The sequence below is a fragment of the Vanacampus margaritifer genome, chromosome 19 (assembly GCF_051991255.1).
Source record: "Vanacampus margaritifer isolate UIUO_Vmar chromosome 19, RoL_Vmar_1.0, whole genome shotgun sequence".
NCBI lineage: Eukaryota > Metazoa > Chordata > Actinopteri > Syngnathiformes > Syngnathidae > Vanacampus > Vanacampus margaritifer.
This window is the reverse complement of record NC_135450.1, coordinates 15,184,938-15,209,435: the sequence shown is the minus strand read 5'-3', so window position 1 is coordinate 15,209,435 and position 24,498 is coordinate 15,184,938. Positions and strand designations below refer to the sequence as shown.

At 40.9% G+C, this 24,498-nt stretch overlaps 1 protein-coding gene across 5 annotated transcripts in view; it reads right to left on the bottom strand.

Moving 5' to 3' along the window:
- The window catches only part of fam184ab (family with sequence similarity 184 member Ab), a 34,276-nt gene that overhangs the window by 7,205 nt on the left and 2,573 nt on the right, over positions 1 to 24,498 (bottom strand). For 3 of the 5 annotated variants that reach the window (XM_077552733.1, XM_077552734.1, XM_077552736.1), the window contains 16 exons: positions 19,118 to 19,237; positions 18,843 to 19,001; positions 17,610 to 17,849; positions 17,456 to 17,539; positions 17,089 to 17,340; positions 16,246 to 16,381; positions 15,975 to 16,156; positions 14,080 to 14,265; positions 12,702 to 12,824; positions 11,615 to 11,776; positions 11,392 to 11,513; positions 11,170 to 11,320; positions 7,780 to 7,992; positions 4,941 to 5,094; positions 3,006 to 3,133; positions 624 to 808 (listed from right to left, as the gene is read on the bottom strand). In XM_077552733.1, coding sequence (XP_077408859.1) covers positions 624 to 808; positions 3,006 to 3,133; positions 4,941 to 5,094; positions 7,780 to 7,992; positions 11,170 to 11,320; positions 11,392 to 11,513; positions 11,615 to 11,776; positions 12,702 to 12,824; positions 14,080 to 14,265; positions 15,975 to 16,156; positions 16,246 to 16,381; positions 17,089 to 17,340; positions 17,456 to 17,539; positions 17,610 to 17,849; positions 18,843 to 19,001; positions 19,118 to 19,237 — 2,597 coding nt within the window. Of the gene's footprint in view, positions 1 to 623; positions 809 to 3,005; positions 3,134 to 4,940; positions 5,095 to 7,779; positions 7,993 to 11,169; positions 11,321 to 11,391; positions 11,514 to 11,614; positions 11,777 to 12,701; positions 12,825 to 14,079; positions 14,266 to 15,974; positions 16,157 to 16,245; positions 16,382 to 17,088; positions 17,341 to 17,455; positions 17,540 to 17,609; positions 17,850 to 18,842; positions 19,002 to 19,117; positions 19,238 to 20,735; positions 20,959 to 24,498 lie in introns of those variants that run through there. The other 2 variants (XM_077552735.1, XM_077552737.1) reach the window with 2 other exon arrangements.

The window sequence follows — 24,498 nt, the reverse complement described above, 5'->3', positions numbered from 1 at the left end:
TCCTGTATATATGTTTTTGTTGTTGTTTTTATTTCCATTTATATTTATTTTTGGGATTTAATTTTTGAATTCATTTTTTTTATATCCATTTTTATCTTCACTTTTAGTCATTTATTTGGTTATTTATTTAGTCATTTATGTATTTAATTAATTTTGTCTGTTTTGGTCCTCCATACATACACATTTAATATATAAGAGATGATAGAAGATAATATCGACTGAATCATCAGCACATGCCGGGACAAAATTTTAAAAAAATGATGTTGTCAACTATTGCTTTTTGAGGCCAAAAGGTGTCATACTTAAATGTCAAAAGATCACAATTACTTGAGAAGGCAGCCACTTCAAGCCAGTAATGTAGAATTTGTGTGGTCAAATATATTAGAATGTGACACCACGACCATCAATGCTATTCGTTAGCCTGTCAATGGTGTTTTGCATTATGTGCTAGCATTAAGCTAGTGAAGGCTGCGCGGTTCTTTTAAATACATCTAATTCTCTTTGGTTTGTTTTGTGTGATAGTAAACATTTCCGTGGTCGGCTATATCCTTTTTGTGCCACAAATCACCAGTTTTACTGGCGGACTTCTACATCAAATGTGCTGTTTGGGCGTTGCGAGCTACCTGATCTGCTGGTTGGCCTCGCTGCGTATCTTGAGCACCTCCTTGCCTTTGAGCTCCAGCTCCTTGGTGAGGCTGCTGATGTTCTCGTTGAGCGTGTGGATTTGGTGGTCCAGCTGAGCGATGTGCTTCTTCCTGCGCGTCACTTCCTCCTGCAGCTCGGCCATGCGGCCCAGCAGCTCGCGCTCCTGACGGGAAAAACAAACCGCTTCGATGGTTAGGAAAATTCAGACAGTCGCAAGGCCTGAAGAAAAGAAAGCCATGCCTGGAAAAGACTAAATGAAATACATGATGTGGGCTTGCATCTGAATTTGACAGTCATAAACAAAAAAAAAAAGAATATTAAAATAAAACTGAAATTGAAATGGAAAATCAAAAATCAATATAAGAAAATAGAAAATAAGATAAAAAAAACAAACAAAAAATATATACAAGTGAAATACATTAACTTTTGCTTGAAAGTTTGTAAGTGGTTGTGCTTTTTTACTTTTCTTTTTAAAAAAATATGCTCTTTTTTCATTTATATTCATTTTTATTTATATTCAGAATATTGATTGCAGAAAAGGTAAAAAAAAGTGAATTTATTTTGAAAAAATGAAATAAAATAGTTCATTCTCATTTAAAAAATTATATTATTTATAAAGTATTCTGCAATTAGAAATTTAATTTTACACTTTATTTTCAAACCAATCATTTCACATTTTGTCTTTTTTATTATTTGCAATAGATACATTAACCAATTATTTCCCTATTTATTTTTTATATTAATTAATTAATTAATGTTAATCATAGCAACACTAAAAATAAAATGACCAAATAAAGTAACAACAAATACCAATAAATTAAATAAACTAAAAAAATAAATAAAATAAAATTAGTTAAAAATCAAATGGAAAAAAATATTAATAATTTCAGTGACCTAAATAAAATTATTCTCTGACAGCCGTGTGGAACTGGCACAAAAAAAAGAAGAGTTTTTTTTTTTTTTACAATATTACCTGCACCATGTTCAGAATGTAATCAAACAACATGACGCATGCTAATGAGATGTTGACTTTCTAAGCAGATGTGCTGCCAGATGACACATCTGCTTGCTGTATCGGAACCACTTTGGCTTTTCTTTCCTTTCTGACCCACAAAACATTAATGAGCTAATTTCCTCACATCTTCTTCCATCCAACTATTTTCCCTGCCCATTTTTCTCGAAAAAGAAGAAAATGTCTTCAATTATTCATCCAATGAGGACATTAGCCATCCGAAACAGAGTAGCTCGGCTCACTTTGCCGAAAATAGAATTTAATCCATTTTGGTACATCATCTCATGTCATCCAATGCAAGAACTGCATCATACGGCGTGCGTTTGCGTACGTGCGTGTGTCCTTCATTAAAACGCCTTTAAATAGCGAAGAACGCCCACGCTGTGATGACAAAAAATCAAGCATGTTATTTAAAAGCTGTGCGCTCGTTAAAACCGAAGCAAAAGAGTGCTCGTATGTATGCAAGGCAGGCTGAGAGCCCAGAGGCCAATTTAGCACATTTATGCAAACGCCATTTGTCCAATTAGCGGTGTGAAAACAAACACACACTTACAACGCAACACTAATTCTACAAAAGAAAAAAACATATACATATATATATATTTTAGGGATGTTTGATTCATACCGATACCAAGTGCAGATACCATTAGGACTTGTGATACAAAAAAAAAAAACAAAAACAACGACAGACAATTAAAAAAAATTACATATATATATCCCAACTGCAGCAAACTTTCTTAAAATAGAATGCTAATAAAAGTAATTTTGCATACAGCACACAATAAAATGATTTTTTTTTTATTATTATAAATAAGATGAAACAAATAATCCTGTGGCCAGGAAAAAAAATGGTGGTTGTACACCTTCTTTTTAAGGAATACAGTGAAGTGCAAAGAATTCAATCCAATAAAATAGTGTTTCAAGTCATTTATGTTAACAATTCCTCAAAAAAAAAAAAAAAAAAATCCTCAAGCTGTTTAGCGTGCGATGTTGAATTATATCTTGTTTTGAAATCCATGCTTTTAATTTGGAAGGCTGGCTCTGTATTTCCGTTTCCTGTTTTACGTTCTCCGTTCATTACAAATCGAATGTAGTTTAAGAGCTAGAATTAGCGCAAACGGCACCGTTGTATTTTTAGCCGACGACGTTAACGAGGCAATTAAGCGCCCGGCAAACGTAAAGGAGGCAATTAAACACGGCAAAATGACGTGCGCGACAAACATATACAACACACATTGAACCACAGATATAAGTGATATTACTCACAACAAGAGTACTTACCAGTATCGATGGTATCGGTACTCGCCCCTCCCTAATAACAATTAACACGCCAAAGTATTGCTCGTACCTGGAGGCGGGTTTTCTCCGCCGTCTTTTCCAGTTCCTTCTTAGCGGCCGTCACTTCCTGTTGGTGGTTTTGCCGCATGTGCTCGATGGCCGACGCGTGGATGTGGTTCAGTTCCGACCGAAGAGATGCTGTAACAACACGGGAAATGAAGAGGAAGACTCGTTTTTGATTTTTTTTTTAATTGGCATACTATGCATCGTGTTTTGGCACCATGTCAGGGTTTCCGGCAGGGAGCTTGCTAAACCTGGTGGTCAGGGACGGACTGGGAAAATATCCGTTAAAGAAAAATATTACTCGATTACTTTTATCTACTAATGATCATTTTGGAACCATCGCCTGTCCATAAAACGTCCCCGCCCCTTCTAATCTACCCGAGTTTTATTATTATTGTCACATCTATGCTAATTGCTGATAGCACAACAATGGCATTTCACATGATATGTTAGCTTTAAGCTAATGAACATTTGCGATTATTTGATGTGACACTCTCAGCTTTCCACTTGCAACGAGGCCGCAGAGTAAATAAAGTAAAGGAGCTGAGAACATGGCATGAACTCACACGCGCGCACTGCGGAGGGGAAGTGGAGCGCAGGATAATAAAAAGAAGTGTGGGTAGCGAGGCGGATGGTGGCGGTGTTGTGGTGTCAGGCGCACGAGCGTGAAGGTTAATGGAGGGACATTCATCAGCGCTGTCACCCCCTGTTGAACACACGTTGCGCAATCTGGAAAGTTCCGTTTGGGTGGCTGGAGCTTGAGAGCCAACAGGGGTGGGGTGTGTGTGTGTGTGTGTGTGGGGGGGGGGGGGGGGGGCAACTTTTTGTATTCGTTTGATTTTGAAAGCGCAAGAGCAACTGTGATGTCATTTCACAACACTCCTGTTATGTTGTGGGTCAAAATGGCCCACTTTCAAGTTAAAGAACAAATGTTAGCTTTTCGCTATCAAACTTCGCAGACAATAAAAAAGATATTTGCAATGAAAACAGTAAATATATATATACTATATAAGATAGATAGATAGATAAATAGATAAATAGATAGATAGCTATGTTTCTCTGTAACATTGAGCATATACCGGGTCAAAATGACCCAACATTCATCATTTGTTAATGATTTGCGGTTAATAAGCAATAAGAATGCTTATTGTGTTTTGTTTTGGAATGTTGAACATTCCAGGTCAAATTGACCCAAAGTATAACAATGAGTTTTTTTGCTAGGAAAAGTCTAATTGACAGACAATTACAATTTTTGAGATTTTTCAGTTAAAATGTTTATCAGAATGCTTTTGGAACATTAAACATAGCGTGGGCCAAATTGACCCATTTTAATGTTAAAAAACTACAAATGAGTATTTTTTTTTTGCTACAGAACTTCTCAATTTAAAAAGGTTCACTTTGACATATATAAAATTAAATGTTTATCAAAATGCTTTTGTAACATTAAACATAGCCCGGGTCAAATTGACCCATTTCAAAATGAGTAGTTTTTCGCAATGAAACATTTGCAAATTACAATGGTTCATTTTGATTTGCATTGAAAACTGTTAATCATGAATTAAAATTTTTTTTATCAGGGCATTTTGTAGCCTGGGTCAAACTGACCCATTTCAAAATTAAAAAACTACAAATAGTATTATTTTATGATGAAACTTGTTACGTATGGTTCATTTAAAATATTTGCAACTTAAGTGGTTAATAATGTTTATTGGGAGGCATTTTTATCATTAAATATAGCCTGGGTCAAATTGACCCGGGGAACATTATTGCTGTTTCTGAGAAACCAACCTAAATTTTTTTTATTTATTTTTTTGAAATGGCTGCCCCCTGATATGGCTGCTATCAATATGAATCAGAATGCCGTGTTTCGACTCGTGTGGCTGCATTGAACACAATATTGCCAAGAAAAGTTTTGTCTTGACCGGCAGGTGCGAGCGCGTACCCAGCATGGCCTTGCCCTCGTCCTCCAGCTCGAAGCGGAGCGTCTGCAGCTCCTGCTCCGACTGCTGCTTGAGGGTCTCCACGCTGTGCCGGTGGGCCTCTCGCAGCGACTGGAGCTCGGCGTGGTGGTGCTGACGCAGACGCTCCTCCAGCTCCTGAAAAGAGGCGGCGGCGGGGATGGATCAACTCAAGGCAAACGTTCCTCAACCGGGCGCTTGCTCATAAACGCGTCAGTGATTTAAAAGCTCCCAATCTTGCAGGTGGAACATTCGTAGTCAGCACACTGCCGCATTATGATCGGCTTCGCTGGAGGTCTGCATTATATTCGCTCCTATATGCTGGCTGCACGCCAAACATTTTTATTCATGCAGTCTTTCAAATTCAGACGCAGGAGGAAATTTCAAGAAGCTTCAGTGTGCTCCTTTCATCAGGCCAAATGATGCCCGTCTGAGTGAGATGAGTGAGATGGAGGATAATAACAATGTGATGGCTCCTCCTCGCACCGCTTCATGGAGTGTTTTTTCCCCCTCCCTTTTTTTTATTTATTTATTTTTATGGCTCCCCGGGTGCAACTCCCAACACTGCAGATACTGCACAAATGCACACAAGCGCAGCATGAAAGCTTTTTTCTTGTCAAGTGCTCACAATTATAAAGCATTATAAGATATTATTATTAGTGTTACAGTGAACCCCTGATATGCATTTTGCCACTCCATAATGTATTAAAGTAGCCGTTGTTGAAAGGTTTATAATTACCGTAACGTCTATGCTAGTTTGCTTTAGCTTTTCGATGGCGTTTTGCATGATATGTTAGCATTACGCTAGCAGACTTTTGTTAGAGAAAATGAACATTTTGGCTTGCTGAAAGGTTTATAATTACCGTAACGTCTATGCTAGTTTCCTTTAGCTTTTCAATGGCGTTTTGCATGATATGTTAGCATTACGCTAGCAGACTTGTTAACAAAATTAACATTTTGGTTTGTTGAAAGATAATTACCGTCTATGCTAGCTAGCTTCCTTGAGCTTTTCTATGGCATTTTGCATGATATGTTAGCATTACGCTAGCAGGCTTGTTAGACGAAATTAACATTTTGGTTTGTTGAAAGATAATTACCGTCTATGCTAGCTAGCTTCCTTGAGCTTTTCTATGGCGTTTTGCATGGCATGTTAGCATTACGCTAGCAGACTTTTGTTAGAGAAAATGAACATTTTGGCTTGCTGAAAGGTTTATAATTACCGTAACGTCTATGCTAGTTTCCTTTAGCTTTTCGATGGTGTTTTGCATGATGTGTTAGCATTGCGCTAGCACAATTGTTAACAAAATTAACATTTTGGTTTGTTGAAAGATAATTACCGTCTATGCTAGCTAGCTTCCTTGAGCTTTTCTATGGCGTTTTGCATGGCATGTTAGCATTACGCTAGCAGACTTTTGTTAGACAAAATGAACATTTTGTTTGTTGAAAGGTCTATAATTACCGTAATGTCTTTGCTAGTTTCCATTAGCTTTACTATGGCATTTGGCATGATTAGTTAGCATTAAGCTAGCACATTTTTGTTAGACAAAATGAACTTTTTGATGTTTGATTTTTTTGTGGCAAAAAACAGCTTAAAGAATCTTTTTTATCTTGAAAAAGTCGGGTCACTCATATCTCAAGGCTCTATTGTATTTATTAAATTTAAACTATCTTTTTTGTGTGTGTAAAGCACTTTGAGTTGTTTCTTTACATGATAACGTGCTACATAAATAAAGTTGACTTGACTAACAGGCTCAATAGTGGCTCAAAGACTTCAAAGTTTTATAATGATATCAGTTTCATCAGTGGAACGAATTTGTTGTATTAGTTTAACTGGTGATGGGTAAAACAACACTCAACTGTTAATCACCAGCAGTTACGTGGCGCTCGCTTCATTTGCTGCCCGGCAACACGAGTGCTTCTCGACATCGACTTTGTAATGCAATTTTACTTAATGATTATAAAGCAAGCCAGGCAATTTAGCGTCTGTGTTTGTGGAAATGAGAGCGAGAGCGCGGGAGGAAAGAAGAAAGAAGGTGTTTTATTTATCGCTCCTGTTTCGGGAGCCGCGTAATGACGTTTGCATGAAATAATGAATATAAATATGGATGCGTGTGTGTGACTCACTGCACATTTTCCACTCAGAGAGATGATGAATCACAGGAAAGACGCCTTTTCCCGACCTTAAGCTTTTACATAATTACAGCTGTTGACGCAACATGATTTGAATGTGCCATTTTTGATTCCGGGATTGGGGAGAGGGGGTTGAACAAATTCCGTCGTGGGCCAACAAAAAGTGATCAAATTGTAGAGCGGTGAATTTTTTGCTAGTTTGGACAACTTTTGTTTCTCTAAGGATAATATAAGACCAAGGGTTTTTATATCCACTAATAGTCTACTACATAGAAATATCTATAGAGTATACCATTACAGCCACACATAAATTATTATTATTATTTTTAATTTTTGCAGGTAGGTTTCACCTAGTTTTTGTGTTATTGTTTTTTTTAGGCAACTTTTTTTGGGGGGGGGGGGGGGGGTAAAAAAAAACTAAATCATCATAAATTTAACATAAAAACATTTACTTTTTAAAAACTAAATTTTAATTAAGAAATAAATTTTATTGATTTATTCAATTTGAAATTAATTTTAACCCTGGGTTTAAAAAAGCAAAACAAAATGAGTTAATAGTACTTATTTTCTTTCTTCTTTCTTTTAAATTATACATGGATTTTTTTGCACATATTTTGTCCACATTTAAAAACGGCATTTTTTTTTAATCTGGTGACTAAGTGCGTGGTCCGATGCAACCGTTCCGATCCGAACCTTGATATCTCGTTGGCGCGCGTGCTCGACGTCCTGCAGGGCGCAGCACTGAGCCTCGTGCAGCCGCTGATGTCTGCGCTGATGCTCCGTCTGCAGCTCGTCCAGCTGCGTGCGCAGGTGTTCCCGCTCCTGGCTGAACTGCTGCTGAAGCTGCTGCAGCGACGACTGCGACTGCGACAGCTGCATTTCCAGACTCTGCTTCAGCAAGGAGATCTAAAAACAAGTAGATGGTTTCCATGTTATGGTATTTTCATTAGATAAAGATTTTTTTGTTTGAAAGATTGCACATTTTAGTACAGAACAATCAACAAAGCCACTGCATAGAAACAATTATCCACTAATGCCAATTTTTTTAATCCCAAAAGTGTAACGACAGGGAACGCGCGTTCCCAGTTTTGCCATCAAGTTTTTCAGCTATTGTTCCAGAGCAGAAGGGACCGCACATTGCTAATTCATCAGCACTTGAAAAGCGACTAAGAATAAAACATAAAAGCTGGATTGTGTCCACACACACATACACACACGCTCAGTCTCTTGTGCTCCAAATTTGGAGAATATGCCGGGACTAAAATGTGAGTCACACTCAGTGTTGAATGATGGGCTAGCGTTAGCATTAGCCACACTGATATGTACACGTACAGTCCCACCTGGTGTAGGCGAAAATCCAAAATACAGAGAATACATGAAATTTAACTCACTCACTGTCATAAATTCATAAAAAAAAAAAGATTATTAAAAATTAGGGGCAAGAGGCGATAATTATTTTTTTTTATTGTAATGAATCGCTTGGCTTCACTAGTTAACTCAAGATTAATCACAAATTTCATATCTGTTCTCAATGTACAATAAAAAAAATTCTAGGTTTTCATACTCTTGTAAACAAAAGTGGAAAAAAATGTTAAACTAATAGAAATAGTTAAAATGAATTTTTGACTTTTATAGCAGTCAACGGCAGTGAATAAATAAAAAAAGAAAGAAAGAAAATATTATTAAAAATTCGGAGCGTCAGGCGATTAAAGTTTTTTATCGTAATTAATCGCATGACTTCACTAGTTAACTCACGATTGGTGATAAATTTTATATCTGTTCTCAATGTACAATAACAAATTCTAGGTTTTCATACTCTTGTAAACAAAAGTGGAAAAAAATGTTAAACTAATAGAAATAGTTAAAATGATTTTTTGACTTTTATAGCAGTCAACGGCAGTGAATAATTAAAAAATGAAAGAAAGAAAATATTATTAAAAATTCAGGGCGTCAGGCGATTAAAGTTTTTTATCGTAATTAATCGCATGACTTCAGTAGTTAACTCGTGATTGATTACAAATTTCATATCTGTTCTAAATGTACAATAAAACATTCTAGGTTTTCATACTCTTGTAAACAAAAGTGGAAAAAAAAATGTTAAACTAATAGAAATAGTTCAAATGAATTTTTGACGTTTATAGCCGTCAATGGCAGTGAACGAGTTAAAAAAAAAATAGTTTCACCGCTCCACAACGCAAATGTCAAGAACAAGCGTTCAACTTTTAAGGCCGCAAGCTCAACCTTTTCCGCCCCATCAATTCATGCAAATTTCTTAAAAGTCCAATTTGGTGGCCCGCATGTCAAAGAGTGAGCGAGCGTGAAAGGCTGTGAATCAAAGCGGAGCATCTTCACGGCGCCTTCCATAAAAGCGGCGGCTTGACGGCTCGCTGAATAACGCCTGGGCCGACGGCGGGGCGGAAAGCGGCCGCATTCGTCACGCGGCGGACGGCGGGAAAGCCGTCGCGGCTATTCGTCTGCCGCGAGGGCTCGCGCCATTTATATTCATGATAGCGGGCGGCCATTAGCGGCGCTGTGAGTCAGTGTGGCACAGCAAAGACGGAAGCTCATCACTCTTGTCCTTTTTCACATCCTGCCTTTATTCCTTCGTATTGATTTTTTTTGTGTGTGTTGCTCTGGTGTGATTAAATCTGCTCTATTGGCCAACAAATTGCAGATGCAGGATACTTTTTCAAGGCAAACTGCAGTTAACGCTGATCTATAAAAAGCCATATCTCCACGGGACCACTGATCACCTCTCTCGTTCTGCACTCATTTCAAATGTCCCGTCATAAAAACAGTGAAGAAAACGAATTCATGCTTTGGCGAGGCGCTATCGGAAAATGCTGCTGCTCAAGTGCCGACTAGAACCAGCAGAACTAAAAGAAATGATCTCTCTTATTACGTAGCTTTACTCAGGGATGTGATTTGACCAAAGTGAAATTATCTGAAAATTTAGCCGGGGGTCTGGGGGCCGCTGGCACCCAGCTAGGTCCAGGGCAGTGCCCTGGAGGGGGGACATGGCCTGGAGCTCATGGGTTTTCCGTGTTTTTAAGTACTTTCAATGCACTCACATGACAAAGAAATAGACAAAACAACAGCATAAATTTTCAATGTATATTGAACTATCCCATATAAAATGGCAGTTTTAGTCAACTCAAAATCAGTCACATTCAAAAACATTGGACTGCCTTTGCTTTTAAAAACTATCACTGAGAATATCATCATATCTAACTAATGTGATTACTAAGTTAACACATTAATAATGTTGAAGAGTTCAAATTTCATGAACAAATAATTGTATCATGACCAAATGAAAAGTAACTCATATTAGAGCATACCACTTTGTCTTTGTTATAGCAGAAGATGTTATCTGGCGGAGTCATGCGCATACACAATGAACTACTAAAAAAAAAAAAAAATTTTTTTTTTTTGGGGGGGAGATAAAAATAGCGGAATTCCGCGAATTAGCGGAAAAATCACATCCCTGTTTACTATGAAAGCTTGCATGCTTAATGTAGAGAATAATGAAATCAGCTCGTCAAAAACACTGCTACTCGAGTGCTGACTAGAACTCGAAGAAATGATGGTTTTCCTGCGCTAGTGTTACTGCAACAGTCTTGCGTAAAAATAGAGAATGACAAAAAAAACAGCTGATCTAGAATGCTGCTGCTCGAGGGATGAATAGAAATAGAAGAAGTGATCATTCTTACCATCTACTAGCTTAACTGTAACTATGTAAAACAAAGGGAATGATGAAAGACTTAAAAAAAATAAAAATAAAAAAAGCTGGTGGTAAAAAAAGCAGCTCGAGTGCTGGCTAGAATTAGAAGAAAATATATATATTTTTTCTATTTAAGTTTCATTGGAAAAGCTGCATGTAAGATATGGAGAGTGAAAAATGCTGTCGTTCGTGTGCTGACTAGAACTATGAGAAGGGATCGTACTTCTCCTCTACTGGCTTTATTACAAAAGCTGCGTAGAGGATTCATATAAAACGACGAACCACTCAAGAACTGGAGAGACCCCCGGATACGTCCGCTTGAGTGCCGGCTAGAACTCTAGGAAGAGATGACGGTTTCGCACCTGTTCCAGCAGGTCGTCCACTTTTCTCTGCCAGCTGTCTCGGGCGTTGCTCATCTCCTGCTCTTTGTTTTGGACCAGCTGGCTCAACGCCGCCGCTTTGTCCGCCTCGTGCTCCTCTCGCAGCTCCTCGCGCAGCTTCTTGCATTCCTGCCTGCGCTCGCGCGAGCCAAACGTTTGGTCACCGGCACAAAACGCGGCAGGCTCGTGCAGCGCGTGTCTCACCTGAGGGTCTCCGTCCACTTAAGTTCCAATTCCAAAGCCATCTTATCCATCTTATGCTTCTCTTCCTCTTTGGTGCTGATGACTTTGGCTTCATGTTGACGCGTTTGGACCTCCAGCTCGCCCTGACGCGCACACGCACACACACATGAACACGTGCACACTCAGTAACACTCTTGCATTTAGCCCCGAATTGCGTTTGCGAGGCTGGTTGCGTTGTGGTCACCTGCAGGGCAGTGAGCAGGTTGCTGGTCTCCCTCAGTCGCCCCCTGGTGGCGTCAAGCTCCTCCAGCAGTTTGTCCTGCGCCTGCTTCATCGTCGCCATTTGGCCCTCGGCCGCGCCCATTTCCTTCTCGCTGCGCTCCACCTCCTCCTGCAGACGCCGCGCCTGACCCACAAACACGCGCAGGGAAAGTCATGCACTTTTCCACAGAGGCTTGAAACCCTACCGTGAAACCCCAAGCCTGCCATAAAACCCTTACTTGAAAAATGAATCCATTTGAAACCAGAATTTGAAACCCCAGATCAGACTTGAAACCTTAATTTGAAACCCCAACCTTTGTTTAAAATCCTAAACACTAAACCTTGTTCAAATAAACCCTAACCCATTCTTATGAATGCAATTTAAGACCCCAACCTAGTCTTGAGACCTTAATTTAAAACCGTAATCTGTGTTTAAAGCCTAAACCTGGGCTTGAAAACCTAACCCGTTTTTTTCAAACTAATTAAAAAACCCTATATAGAGATTTACAGCAAAACCCTAATTTGAAGCCTTAACCCTGGCAGGAAACCTTGCATTAAAACCCTAACTTTCATTTGAAACCCTACTTTAAAACTGTAACCCCTTTTTAAAGCCCAAACCTGACTTGAAACCCGAATTTGATACCATAAACCTTTTTTTCAAACCCAAATTTGAAACCATAATTTGAATACTTGTTGAAACCCTAATTTAAAACCCTGACCAAGTCTTGAAACCCTAACCTTGACTTGAAAACTGTACCCTTTTTTTTGAAACCACGCACTCTAACCTGAAACCTTAACCTTGACTGACTTAAAATCCTATTTTAAAACTATTTGAAAATCCCAAATCTGAAACTTGAAATTTGAATCTCAAAACTCTTTCTTGAAACCTTCATTTGAATCTTTTGCATGACACCCTATATTGAAACCCTGACCAAGTCTTGGAACCCTAACCTCGACTTGAAACTCTAACTTGATGTCATAACCTATTTTTTGAATCTGTAATCCTTTCACGAAACATTGAAAAGGTATTGAAACCACAACCCTGTCTTGAAACCCTACTTTTTGCTCACCTCCTGGTCGGCGGCGTCGAGCCTGGAGCTCATTTCCTCCCTCAGCTGCTCCAACTGCTGCAGCAGGAGGCTCCTCTGCTCCTCCAGCGTGTGGCGCTCTTGCTCAAACTGCTGCTCCAGCTCCTGCGCAAACACACACACACACACACACACAAACACGTACGCGCATTGGAACGCAACGTAAAAAATGTGCCACCAAATGGAAGAGACGTCGTCATGTGTCATGTTATAAACCTGACTTGAAACCACAACCTGTTGTTTGAAACCCGAAACAAGAACGGCAGCCATGATTTGAAATCATAAACTTTGTTCGAAACCCTACTTTGAATCTCTAAGCGTTCTTTAAATCACTAACTCAGGCTTGAAACCCTCATTTGAAACCCCAATCCAGGTTTGAAACCCTAACAGACTTATAAAGCTAATTTGAAACCATAACCTTTGTCCTAAACCCTCCTTTGAATCCCAAACCACTGTTAAAAAAAATTAAAATAAAATAAAATAAAAAACAGGCTTAAAGCCCTAATTTGAAATCCCAATTCAGGTTAGAAACCCTAACAGATTTATAACCATAACCTTTGTCCGAAACTCTACTTTGAATCCCAAACCACTGTAAAAAAAAATATATAATAATAATATATATATATAAATAAAAATAAAAAAATAATAATAATAACCCAGGCTTGAAACCCTAATTTGCAATCCTAACCCTGATTTAACACCCAACTTTGAAGTTCTCATTCCAACCACAACTCTTGTTTGAAATCTCAACCCATGCTTCAAACCCGATTTATTTAAATCACAACCCTTCGCACTAAAAAAACACTTGGGTCAAAAATAACCCAAATTTCTTGGGTCAAATTGTCCCAAGTAGCGACCCATTTTTTATATTATACAAAACAACCCAATTTTTGGAAAGTTGTGTCAAATTTCTAGCATGTAAACAAAATGCCGGTGACGGCTGATTTACGTCATATCGTGTACTGTGCATGCAGGAACGATGATGAAGATGATGAAGATGATGATGATGATGATGATTTAACACGTATGTAGGACACAAGCGGCTTAAAAGCAGCAGCATGCATAACTCCTGTGTCGGATTTTAATGCATGTGCGCGGCACGCTGGTTCCAAGTGACTTCAAATATTCATCTGAAAGTACGCGCGCACACACATTATATCTACTTGATGCTCGGCGGCCACTTCATTAGGTACACATTATTCCAGTCGCTGAACAGGATGCTTGCCATTTTTGTGTGATTGAGGGGCAGCTATCGACTGTATTTAATCAGCAATAATCCAATATGCAATATTGTGCGTGTTTACAGAATGTGGCGGTTGCCATGACAACGGGACACGGCGTGAAAAGGGCGTGAACTCACAGCCAAGAGTCTGTTTTTCTCCTTCTCTGCTCCATTGAGCGCGCTCTCCAGCGTGGCCCGATGCTTCTTGGCCATGTCGTCCAGAACCCGAGCCTGGTTCTCCTTGGTCTGGCTGCCCTCCTCCTCGTAGCGAGCGCGCAGGCCGCTCATGTCCTTTTCGTGAGCCGCCTTCTCCTCACGCAGCGTCTGGCAAAAACGCACACACAGTCATTGACGCTGGCGCCATATGCTGCGTCACTCGGCCATATTGACAGCGACTACAAATGAGCAGGCGAGGATTCGACTTCCCTCGCCCGGGTCCGTTGCCAAGGACTTGTCGTCTTGGTGAAGCAGCATGTGGATCATCGCCCCAGGTTATCTTTGCACCATTCGTTGTATGCGGCGTGTAGTTAGCTGACATTTTTGAAATCCTGTTCAAGTTTCGCAAACACGGCATTTGAGCCGCTTTGCGGGATTCCAAGAATTTGGGGAAATGTACCCAAGCCTGCGCTGATTTGCATCGATTGAGGCCTTGGGTCCGGCGGCGCCTCTCAGAGGACAACGCGTCGGCAAATGTCAGCGCCGAAGGGCCGACAAAGACAACATGAAGCCGCCAACTTGACATTCAGCATCGGGGAGGCGCCGCCGGCTGTTCGTGCTTCGACCTTTTACAAAGAAGTGTTTTTCCTCAAGACTGGCAAATACAATTATTGATACTCTGTGACTGCCGCCATTTTCAACTTTTTTGTTGACATGTGACTGAAAATATTGCCTGGAGGTCTGGACTAGCAAGTCATTGATTTTTAGAAATTATTCAAATTTGTTTTTTTATTGTTTTGTTTTTTAATCTGGTACACTGGAAAGCAACGACTGATTATTCAAATTCAAATCGACATGGCAATATTGTAGAATATTGAAAAACGGCAAAGGATGAAAACAGTGACTATGTGGAGTTTGCGACAGCTAAATATGTAAACATTAAGATTGGTTGTGGACAAAGTGTTATCTAGCGTTTGGAGTGGCAGCATGAAACATTCAAGCTTTCAAATTCCCAACACGTTGTGACAAGTAGAGCTGTGACTTATGCAGGAGGTCCCTGGATTTTCGTGTGTGTTACATTTATAAACAAAATACACTATATTGACACTTTGGGTAGTTTCACTTAGGGGTATAGTCACTTTTGTTGCGATGGTTTTAGCTATCGTATTTTGATTTACTTATATAAAAACAATTACTTATGCTAACTCTTCATTGTACTTGTTAATAAAAATTTGATCCTGAACCATTACTGTACCAAAAAAAAGTACTTCCTTTTTTTTTTTCTGGAGAGCTCAGTATTGTTCATTCTGTAATTTTACCGATTTGACATGTCATCATCATTATTTAAAAAAAAAATAAAAAATTGTATGTGGGTGAGTATGTGCGTGCGTGTGTGTGTGTATTCATTAGTTAACCTAAAACCTATTAAAAAAATCGCATACCGTTCACCTAAACCAAACACTTCCAGCCAGAGTCGTGAGGCCGTCAGGAGACCCGAGGAAGGACCAAAGGAAAGAAAGGAAAGTGAAATCCAGCACCGACCAGACACCACCCACCAAAAAAAAAGTACTTCCAATAAGTACTGGAAAAACTAGTTGTCATTTTTATGTTAAGTGGAGTTGTCAGCTGAAAGTAACTAATAAAGTAATAAGTAAAGTAACTAAGTAACTTTTAAAATATTTTTTCAAGGTAACTGTAGCAACACTGTTATAAAGATGTATTGCTTGCGTTTGTAAAAAAAAAAAAAAAAAAAAATCCATGTGAAGGGAACCTTGAAAAATCACAATTAGAAATATTGAGGTGGAAATGTGTGTTTTTTGTTTTTTTTTTACAAAATCACCTTACAATACTTGCAGGCATACTGCATATTGTCGTACCTTGTGCAGGGACTGCAGCTGCTGCTTGTGCCTGTCGTCCAGCGCTTGGCCCTGGCCGTGAAGCGCCTCCCGCTCCTCCTCCAGCCTCAGCACCTTGTCCTTCAGACGGCTGCGCTCGTTGTCAAGGTCGCGGACGGCCGCCTCCTGAGTCATCTGCGTGGCCTGCAGGCTGCTGATCTGACCTGACGGCGGCGGCGGCGGCGGAGGGTCACATGACGTCACGTTCGGGAGCCCGACACGAACGGCCAACTTTTTCCCCAGAGCGGCTTACTGGCTTTGAGGAGGATCTCGGTGGCCTGCTGCTGAACTCGATCCCGGGCCGCCTCCAGCTCGCACTCGGCTTCCTTCTGACGGATCTCCACGATCTCGGAATTCTGCGTCACCTCGTCCAGCTGCTTGCTCAGCTCCTGAGGAAGCGAACACGCACGCAAATTGAAATTAAAACACGCTGAAAGTAGCTGACTGTGCTTGAGAAATGCACACACATGGGTTTAGTTATGTTTTGATTGGATGAGTTTTATTTTTATTTTAATGTTTCAGCGACCATTTCCTAGATTAAATTAAGAACTCTATTGATTTTAAATATGTGAATAATTCTATTCAAATAATAAATAAATAAAATGCTGGTGGAAAATTGTAATATAATTTTCAGGGATAACTCCTGTATTAAATTTTGTATTATTAATTTTGAAGGATATCTGAAGCTAGATTTTTTTTATTTATTTTTTTTTAAGTTTTACAATGTTATTTTTATTCAGACATGGCTGTCATGACAAGAATATTATCGATTTTGAATGGGTTTATTATTACTTATATTTACAAAAAAGGGGCGGGGGGAAGTACATGATAATGAGAAAAATTGAAGAAAATTTTTAAATGAAATTTGGAATAGGAAACCCCATAGACGGACTAGCAAATAGCATCTACGTGACGGTATCCTAATGTTTTAAAGAACAGATATTTGAAGACAAACGGTACAGTAACACACAGAGAAAGACAAACTAACAATACCCGCAGGCATATATTCTTTATCCTCTGCTAAAAATCAGAAACTAACTTACAGTAGTTGTGAAAGCCTTCATCATTTGCGTCTGTATGACCGTATTCCACTCACCTTGACGGCGCTCTCAGAGACGGCGAGCGAGGCCTGCAGCTTGTGCGAGCGCTCGCGGTGTTCGCGGGCTTCCTCGGTGACGCGGGCCAGCTCGGTCCGGAGCTTACCCAGGGTCTTCTGCAGCGCCGCCTCCTGCGTCTGGAACTCGCGGCGCAGCTCGGCCTCGGTGCGCTTCCACGCCAGGAGGTTGTCGGCCGTCAGCTGCTGCGTTCGCTTCATGGCCTCCAGTTCGCGTTCGTAGAAGGCCTGGGCCTGAAAAACACGCATGACAGAGACGTGAACATTATTATTAAAACCTCCACCAAGGAGTTTTAGACGTCAACCGGATTTTTATTTATGATGGACAGGTAGTCGGCATGTCCGGTACCTTGCTGAGTTTGGCCTCGTACTCGTCCACCAGTCTCTTCTTGTCCTGCTTGAGTTCTTCCACTCGCTCCGTCAGAGAATCCACCTGAAAACAGCAAATCAAAATCACCATCCAAGTTCTTTCCTCTTGGTTCCATTTGAGTCTCGCAGCGTACCTCGGCTTTGTGGAGCTGGACCAACTTCTCCTGGTCTTTGCTGTAGTTGGCATTGTGGCTCTGGTGGCTGCGGAGGAGCTCCTGGACCTCCTGCCGGTGTTGGCCCTTCAGCTCCTCTAGCGCCACCTTCTTCTCCTGCTCAAACTGCACCTGCGCTTGGCCAAAGGTGCGCAGCTTCTCCTCGAACGAGCGCCGCATCTCCTCCACCTCGCGCGACATGGACACCACCCGTTGCGTGTGCTATGGGCCCAAGTCACAAGTTAACTGCTCATGCTGTAAGTCTGGTTTAGTCAGACAGTCAGTCAGTCAGTCAGTCAGTCAGTCAGTCAGTCAACCAACCAACCAACCAACCAACCAACCAGTTAGTCAACCAACCAGTCAGTCAACCAACCAAACAGTCAGTCAAACAAGCAGTCAGTCAAATAACCAGTCAGTCAGCAAACTAACCAGTCAGTAGTCATCGGTCAACCAATCAAAAAAACAGTCAGTCAGTCAATCAACCAGCCAGTCAGTCAAATAACCAGTCAGTCATTCAGACAAATAACCAGTCAGTCATCAGTCAACCAACCAACCTACCAACCAAAGTCAGTCAACCAACCAACCAAATAACCAGTCAGTCAGCTAACCAACCAGTCAGTAGTCATCGTGGAACCAACCAATAAAAAAACATTTAGTCATCAGTCAGCCAGCCAACCAAACAGACAGTCAAATAACCAGTCAGTCAGCTAATCAACCAGTCAGTCAATTAACCAGTCAGTCAGTCCGTCATCAGCTAACCAACCAGTCAGTAGTCATCAGTCAACCAACTAATCAAACAACCAGTCAGTCATCAGTCAGCCATTCTACCAACCAACCAACCAGCCAGTCAGTCAAATACCCAGTCAGTTGGCTAATCAACGGCCAGTCAACCAACAAACCAAGCAACCAGTCAGTCAGTCAACTAACCAACCAGCCAGTCAGTCATCAACCAACCAACCAAGTAACCAGTCGGTCAGTCAACTAAACAGCCATCCAACCAATAAATCAATTATCAAACCAATAAATCCAACGCAAATAAGTAATCCATCAACAAAACAACACCCCGCCATACTAAAACAAACAAACCAACAAAAACATGAACATGCTCACTATTCCCAAATGAGCAACCACATCTGTTTCCGGAGCGTCAGCTTGCTGATAAAACGAGAAAAAGCCGACCCGAAACGGCGCCTGCTGCTGCTGCTGATGGACTACCTGCGCCTCGGTGCACAGCTGCAGGTCCTCCACCCTCTGCCGGTAGTTGTCGAACTCGGCCAGCGCCTGCCGCTTCATCCTCTCGTGCAGCTCCATGGATTCCTCCAGGGACTGGATACGGCGCTTCAGGTCCATCTCGTCGCTGATCTTGCTCTTGTACTGCGCAGGGGAACAAAGAAAAACAACATGGGGGTCACTTGAATGTGAATATTTTCACTGTAAATAAACACCGGCTAGCTACACTTAAAAAAAAAAAATCAAGTGTTGTGACGCACCTGTAAAATCTTCTCCCTGGTCTCAGAGAGGATCTGCTGCACCTCCTCCTCATGGGCCTCCTTCAGGGTGGCGATCGCCGCCTCGTGCTCATCGTTCTTGGTGTTGAGGGCGTAGATTACCTGCATAAGCATGAAAACACAAAAACGGATGGACTGGGGAAACATGTACAATCGTTGTTGCGGATTAAAAAATGGAGGAAAATGATAAAACATGTCAATTTTCATTTTGTCCAAATATATATATTTTTTATTATTATGGGTGAAACACATGCATTTTTTTTTAATAAAGAAAAAATAATTTAAAAATAATTAATTTTTAAAATATTTGTTGTTATTTTAGATTTAAAAAACACTTTGAGAGACATTAATGAAACACATACAGTTGTTATTCATAATTTTTCCCAAGATGAAAATGCAAGCATTGAGCGTGGTGATGACTTTTTAATCCGCTAGCCACGCTAGCTAATCAGGGAGGCGGACGCGGGTGGGATGTCTCTGCATGGATTCACTCGGGAATGGAGGCGTTCTTCGCGGCGTGGGAGAAGGAAGAAAAAGAAGAGGCGGCAGCGGCCGCATCCAAGCTCAAAAGAGCAAGAAGATGTGGGGTTGACTTTTTAATTTCATGCCACTGCTAGCTTGACTTCCACACACATACACGCGCGCACATAATTAGCTGGACGGATGCAGACACCAGGACACTTTCACTTGACTTTTAACGATAGAACGATAGAAGAAAAGTTATGCTCTAGTCTCTCACTCATGCAAAAAAAAAATGGCAATCATTAAATCACAATAACGTCTATTAAATGTTGACTTTTTGTTCCCTAGCCAACAAACCCAAGAACAAATCAGTGAACACATAATTGCACCAAAGAACAAATCAATCAACCCACCAACAAACAGATGGAATGAAACTAAGAACCTAAAAAAAACTTTAAAAAAAACTAAAGTAGTAACCAGCTAAGAGAGCCAAGGATAAAAGACTTGACAAACAAACAAACCAATCAACAAAGGACAAGCGAACAAACCAAACAGAAAACACAAACTAAAAACGAACCAACATTTGAACCAAAGAAGGAACCAACTAACAAAGAAAACTAACCACCCACTAAATGTGCCAAAGAACTAACTAACTAACTAACTAACTAACTAACTACGATAGCCAGTTAGCTAAGCTAGCTAATTAGCATACAAACTCAAACCAATAAGGAAATGGCTAAAGAAAGAACTCATGAAGAATCTAACAAATAATCTTTTAGTAGCCTAGCTAAAAATAAAAATAAAATGCTAAGCTGTACTGTTTACTAAATTGTTAAGAGACATTTTCTAATGAAAATATTTCTGGCACAAGTACCAAATCCAGTAAGAAGACATCAAGACCTTGTTTGACCAAAGCTACCTCGACCACCTTGTACCAGAGAAAGGTTTAGCATTCTTGCTAAGCTAAAGTCACAAACCCGCTAAGTACACGCGATCACATTTTAAGACACTTCAAAAGTTTTTCTTCGTTTCCGTTGCCTCCCAAAGCTGATCAAAGTCCATCTGGAACATTTTGGCCCGCTGTCTGCCTGCAGAGACTCGGAATATTTTTAGAGTTGAGTGGGAAGACTGTAATTACCTGCAGCACAGACAGGTAAGGCGGGGGAGGAGCGGAGGATGGGGGGGGTTAAATACCTTCTCTTTCACACTCGCGCGCACACGTATGGATCTAACTGGCGGGTTTCCATGGCAACTGGGCACAGCCGCCTGCGTGAGGAGCAAAAGTGCTTGATGAAGTGGACGTCGGATGAAGCCAAAGCGAGGCGTACGTGAGGGGGGAAAAAAAAAAAAAACACGGCCATGTTGGTGGTCGGTTGGTAGCTTTAGCCATGAGCTAAACGGCTAAATGGGTGGAAATTGTATAGCGATGTCAAGCCGACAAATACAAGTACGGAGGCCCAGAAGAGTCAAAACAGCCACTGGTGTTGCTTTTCGTAAGACTTTTTTCTGTTTGTACAAGGGAGTAGCGCCTGGCAACCATTTTGTCATCTTACACTACTGGAATTTTGACTAAGAAATTTTAACGTACAGCCAAGGACATGAAGTTGCTCAGAGCTTGACTTTCCAAAAGATTTTTATTTATTTTTTTAAATGTCGTACATTTCGGCACTATGCGTATTATTTTGCATATGCAGCGAGTAGCGCATCAGAGCATCGAGCATGTCCGCCATGGAAGTGTGTTTCATGGCCTTTTTTATTTTCCTTTTTCCGCCCGAGTGGCTGATTTTGCTTCTGCCTCTGCGCGACTGCTGCTATGCAAAAATCAGGTCAGATGAGTCACCAGCGGCGTGCCGCTCAAAGCTACAAATCTCTAATCCACCCTCGGCCCGATGGCGTGATGTCACCGTCCGCTCGCCTAAAACGCTATTATTTACCGATGGGTACGGGACACTTGATTAGGTACACCTGGAATGCCGGAATGACTTGACACTTGGCATGGTTCCGAATAAAAGTGCGGCAATACGATAAAAAAAAAAAATGGTGAAAAGGTGGCATTCTGAAGACTGCATGTGTACCTGATGAAGCGACCACTTTCGCTTCTGCGTTCTCTCATCAGCGAGAGTCGACCATTTTTTTCCCCCCTTTTCTCCATCTGTCTCTTCTTCCTAGCGAAACGCTCACACGCAGGTTGCCGTGAACAGCTTGGACTGGTCGCCAGCCAATCAACCGGGCGCATAGAGACAAATGACCTTTCACATTTTACTTTCACACCTACAGTTTAGTCTCGAGCTTGGGGATAGTATGGTAGATGATAGAGAGGACTAAAAGCCATTCAAGCCATTTTTCTCTGTTTTCTCAATGACTCTTTTTTGGTCAAATGACATGAAGGACTTAAAAAAATTTTTATTGGTGCCATATATGTGTGACGTCACGGTGAAGTCTCTTCAAAACCACAAACGTCTGACATGTCACATTGTAGATCATCATAACGGACTCAAGTGAGGAGCAGACGGCATGAATGAGATGACGATCGATGTGGGGACGAGGAAGAACCGCACAGCTTGCGAAGGCGCGCGCGCGCGCACGCACGCACGCAAGGGCGCACAACACTGACTTCCATTAGCGCTGCCATCAGTTTACTTTGGCACTCAGTAGCCTGCAGCCTTCGTGTTTTGTGTGTCATCATATGCTGCATTTCAGCAGTTAACAAAACGCCAGCCTGGGATAAACCCGTCTCGGAGGAAGTGGGTGTTGGATCAAAAAAAAAAAAAACGTTAAAGATTTTTTTTTTAAACGATCCGATACTACAATTTATACAGGTTTGATATTAGGTCTATTTGGGCCACGGAACCGTTTTTAGCGTGAAAGGTAACATGAAAAAAAAAGTAACATTAGATATTCCCCCTGATAAAAAGGGAGGCACAAAAGACAAGTTTGTTAGAAAAATAAAACCGGACAAACGGCTTGATTCCGACAACATCCAGAAATGCCGCGATTCTTCCACTATCAACATATGACAGTAAAAAAATATATTTTTACAGAGCAGTCCGAGCTCCCTGGAATATTTACCGGTGCATTTCCGAGACTTTTGGAGGACCACTTTCAAATTCCAGGAAGCACAAAGTAGAAAGACGTCAAAACTTCCTGTAACTTTTTGGTTTTCTCATAATTAGATCGTGTGCTCCAGTTACTGCCTTGCGAGGCTCATCATATTAGCGTTGTGTTGTTGAGTCTTCACGTTTGGTGTCTTTTGAGAGCGTTTGTCTCCCAGCAAGTAGAACACTTTTGTTTCAGGGGGTTTGTTGTCATGGAAACTGCGGCGCTCTTTTGTTGTTGCAGATTCTATTTCGATGGACTCGTTAGCAGGCGGCAGCGCCAATATAGCGGATAAAGACTCAAATTATGCCTAAATTGGGCTAAAGGAAAGGCTGAATAAACCCGGCAAGCTGATATGTTGCATGAACCTGCTAAGCTAACAGCTACATAAAGGTCTAGACATGCTAAATTGAATATCCTTGGGGGGGAATGACAAACAAAATCAAACTTTTTGAATGTAACTGGCTAGCTAAATGCTATAAAAATGCTAAGCTTCATACGACATTCAACTGCTAAGCACACAACATTAAACTTCAACGTAAAGCTCTCTATACGTGCTAAATACAACATTCCTGGCTTAACCGATCACCTGACAGGTCTGTGAAAATGCTAAGCTACATACTACATATGACTGCTAAACAACACACACAACAATAAGCTGCCGTGAACATTTTTATACACGCCTCAGTCCAACATCTTCATCAAACTGACGAGCCACAAGATTACACGAAAAATGTTGAACTACGCGCTAAATCAAGCGTTCTTGATGTAACTAATGAGCTTGTGAAAAGTGAAAACGCTAAATTCAACTGCTAAGCTAAATACACATAAAACTCTCCAAGCATGCTAAATCCAATATTCTTTATGAAAGTGGCCAGCTAAATGCTATGTGAAAATGCTAAGCGGACGTGCTGAATTCAACTGCTACGTAAAGCTCTCCGCACATGCTAAATACAACTTCTTGATGTAAGTGACGAGCTAAATGCTATGTGAAAATGCTAAGCTAAGTGCTAAATCCAATTGGAGGCAAAGTGACAGTTGTACGTGGAGTGCGGAAGCTATCGATTGCTCTTCAAAAGCCAAGGGGGAATGCTGAGTCATGCTCTGCCCCCTATTTTTGCCGCCACGTCTTTCACACGTTGGCCACAAAGCCCGCCGACGTCACATCAATGTATCCTCTTCTTCCATATTTTGTGAATTTGCTGACATACAAGTCCAGTTTGACTGTCCCCATGGTAACGGAAGACATGCTCAAGGATGTTTAGGGACCGTGATTGGCTGATGAGCTGATTTGCAGCCGGCCAATCAAAAGAAAGAGAAGAAATGCGCCTCCGAAGGAAGAATGACCCATCAAATCATGCTAGCCGCTCGGTATGTGTGTGTGTGTGTTTCGGCGTGCGTGTGCGTGCCTACGAGCGTTCACAGCGGCAGTATCTTAATGAAATCTGACAAAGAATTGTGACAATGAACGAAGAGGGGCATCCTTCCTGCAGAGGTTAATAAAACTGTACACACACACACACACACACACAAGCGTTAATCTCCTCTGGCTTTTCATTCTCCCAGAACGCCGTTTATAGAGATTAGAAAGTCGGTGCGTTGGAAATGTGGCGAAGGCCTAAACATTTTGGCTGCTCTGCACAGCTGTGACATCACTTCCTGCTCTATGGGAGGTATGGGGTGGGCAAAAAATGAACACCACGGGGGCTATTATTTTTTTTCATTCCAAAAATTTGGATTTCACACAAATCCACATTTTTTAACCCACCCCAAAAAAAAAAAATCCCCGTCATAGTGATGCATTC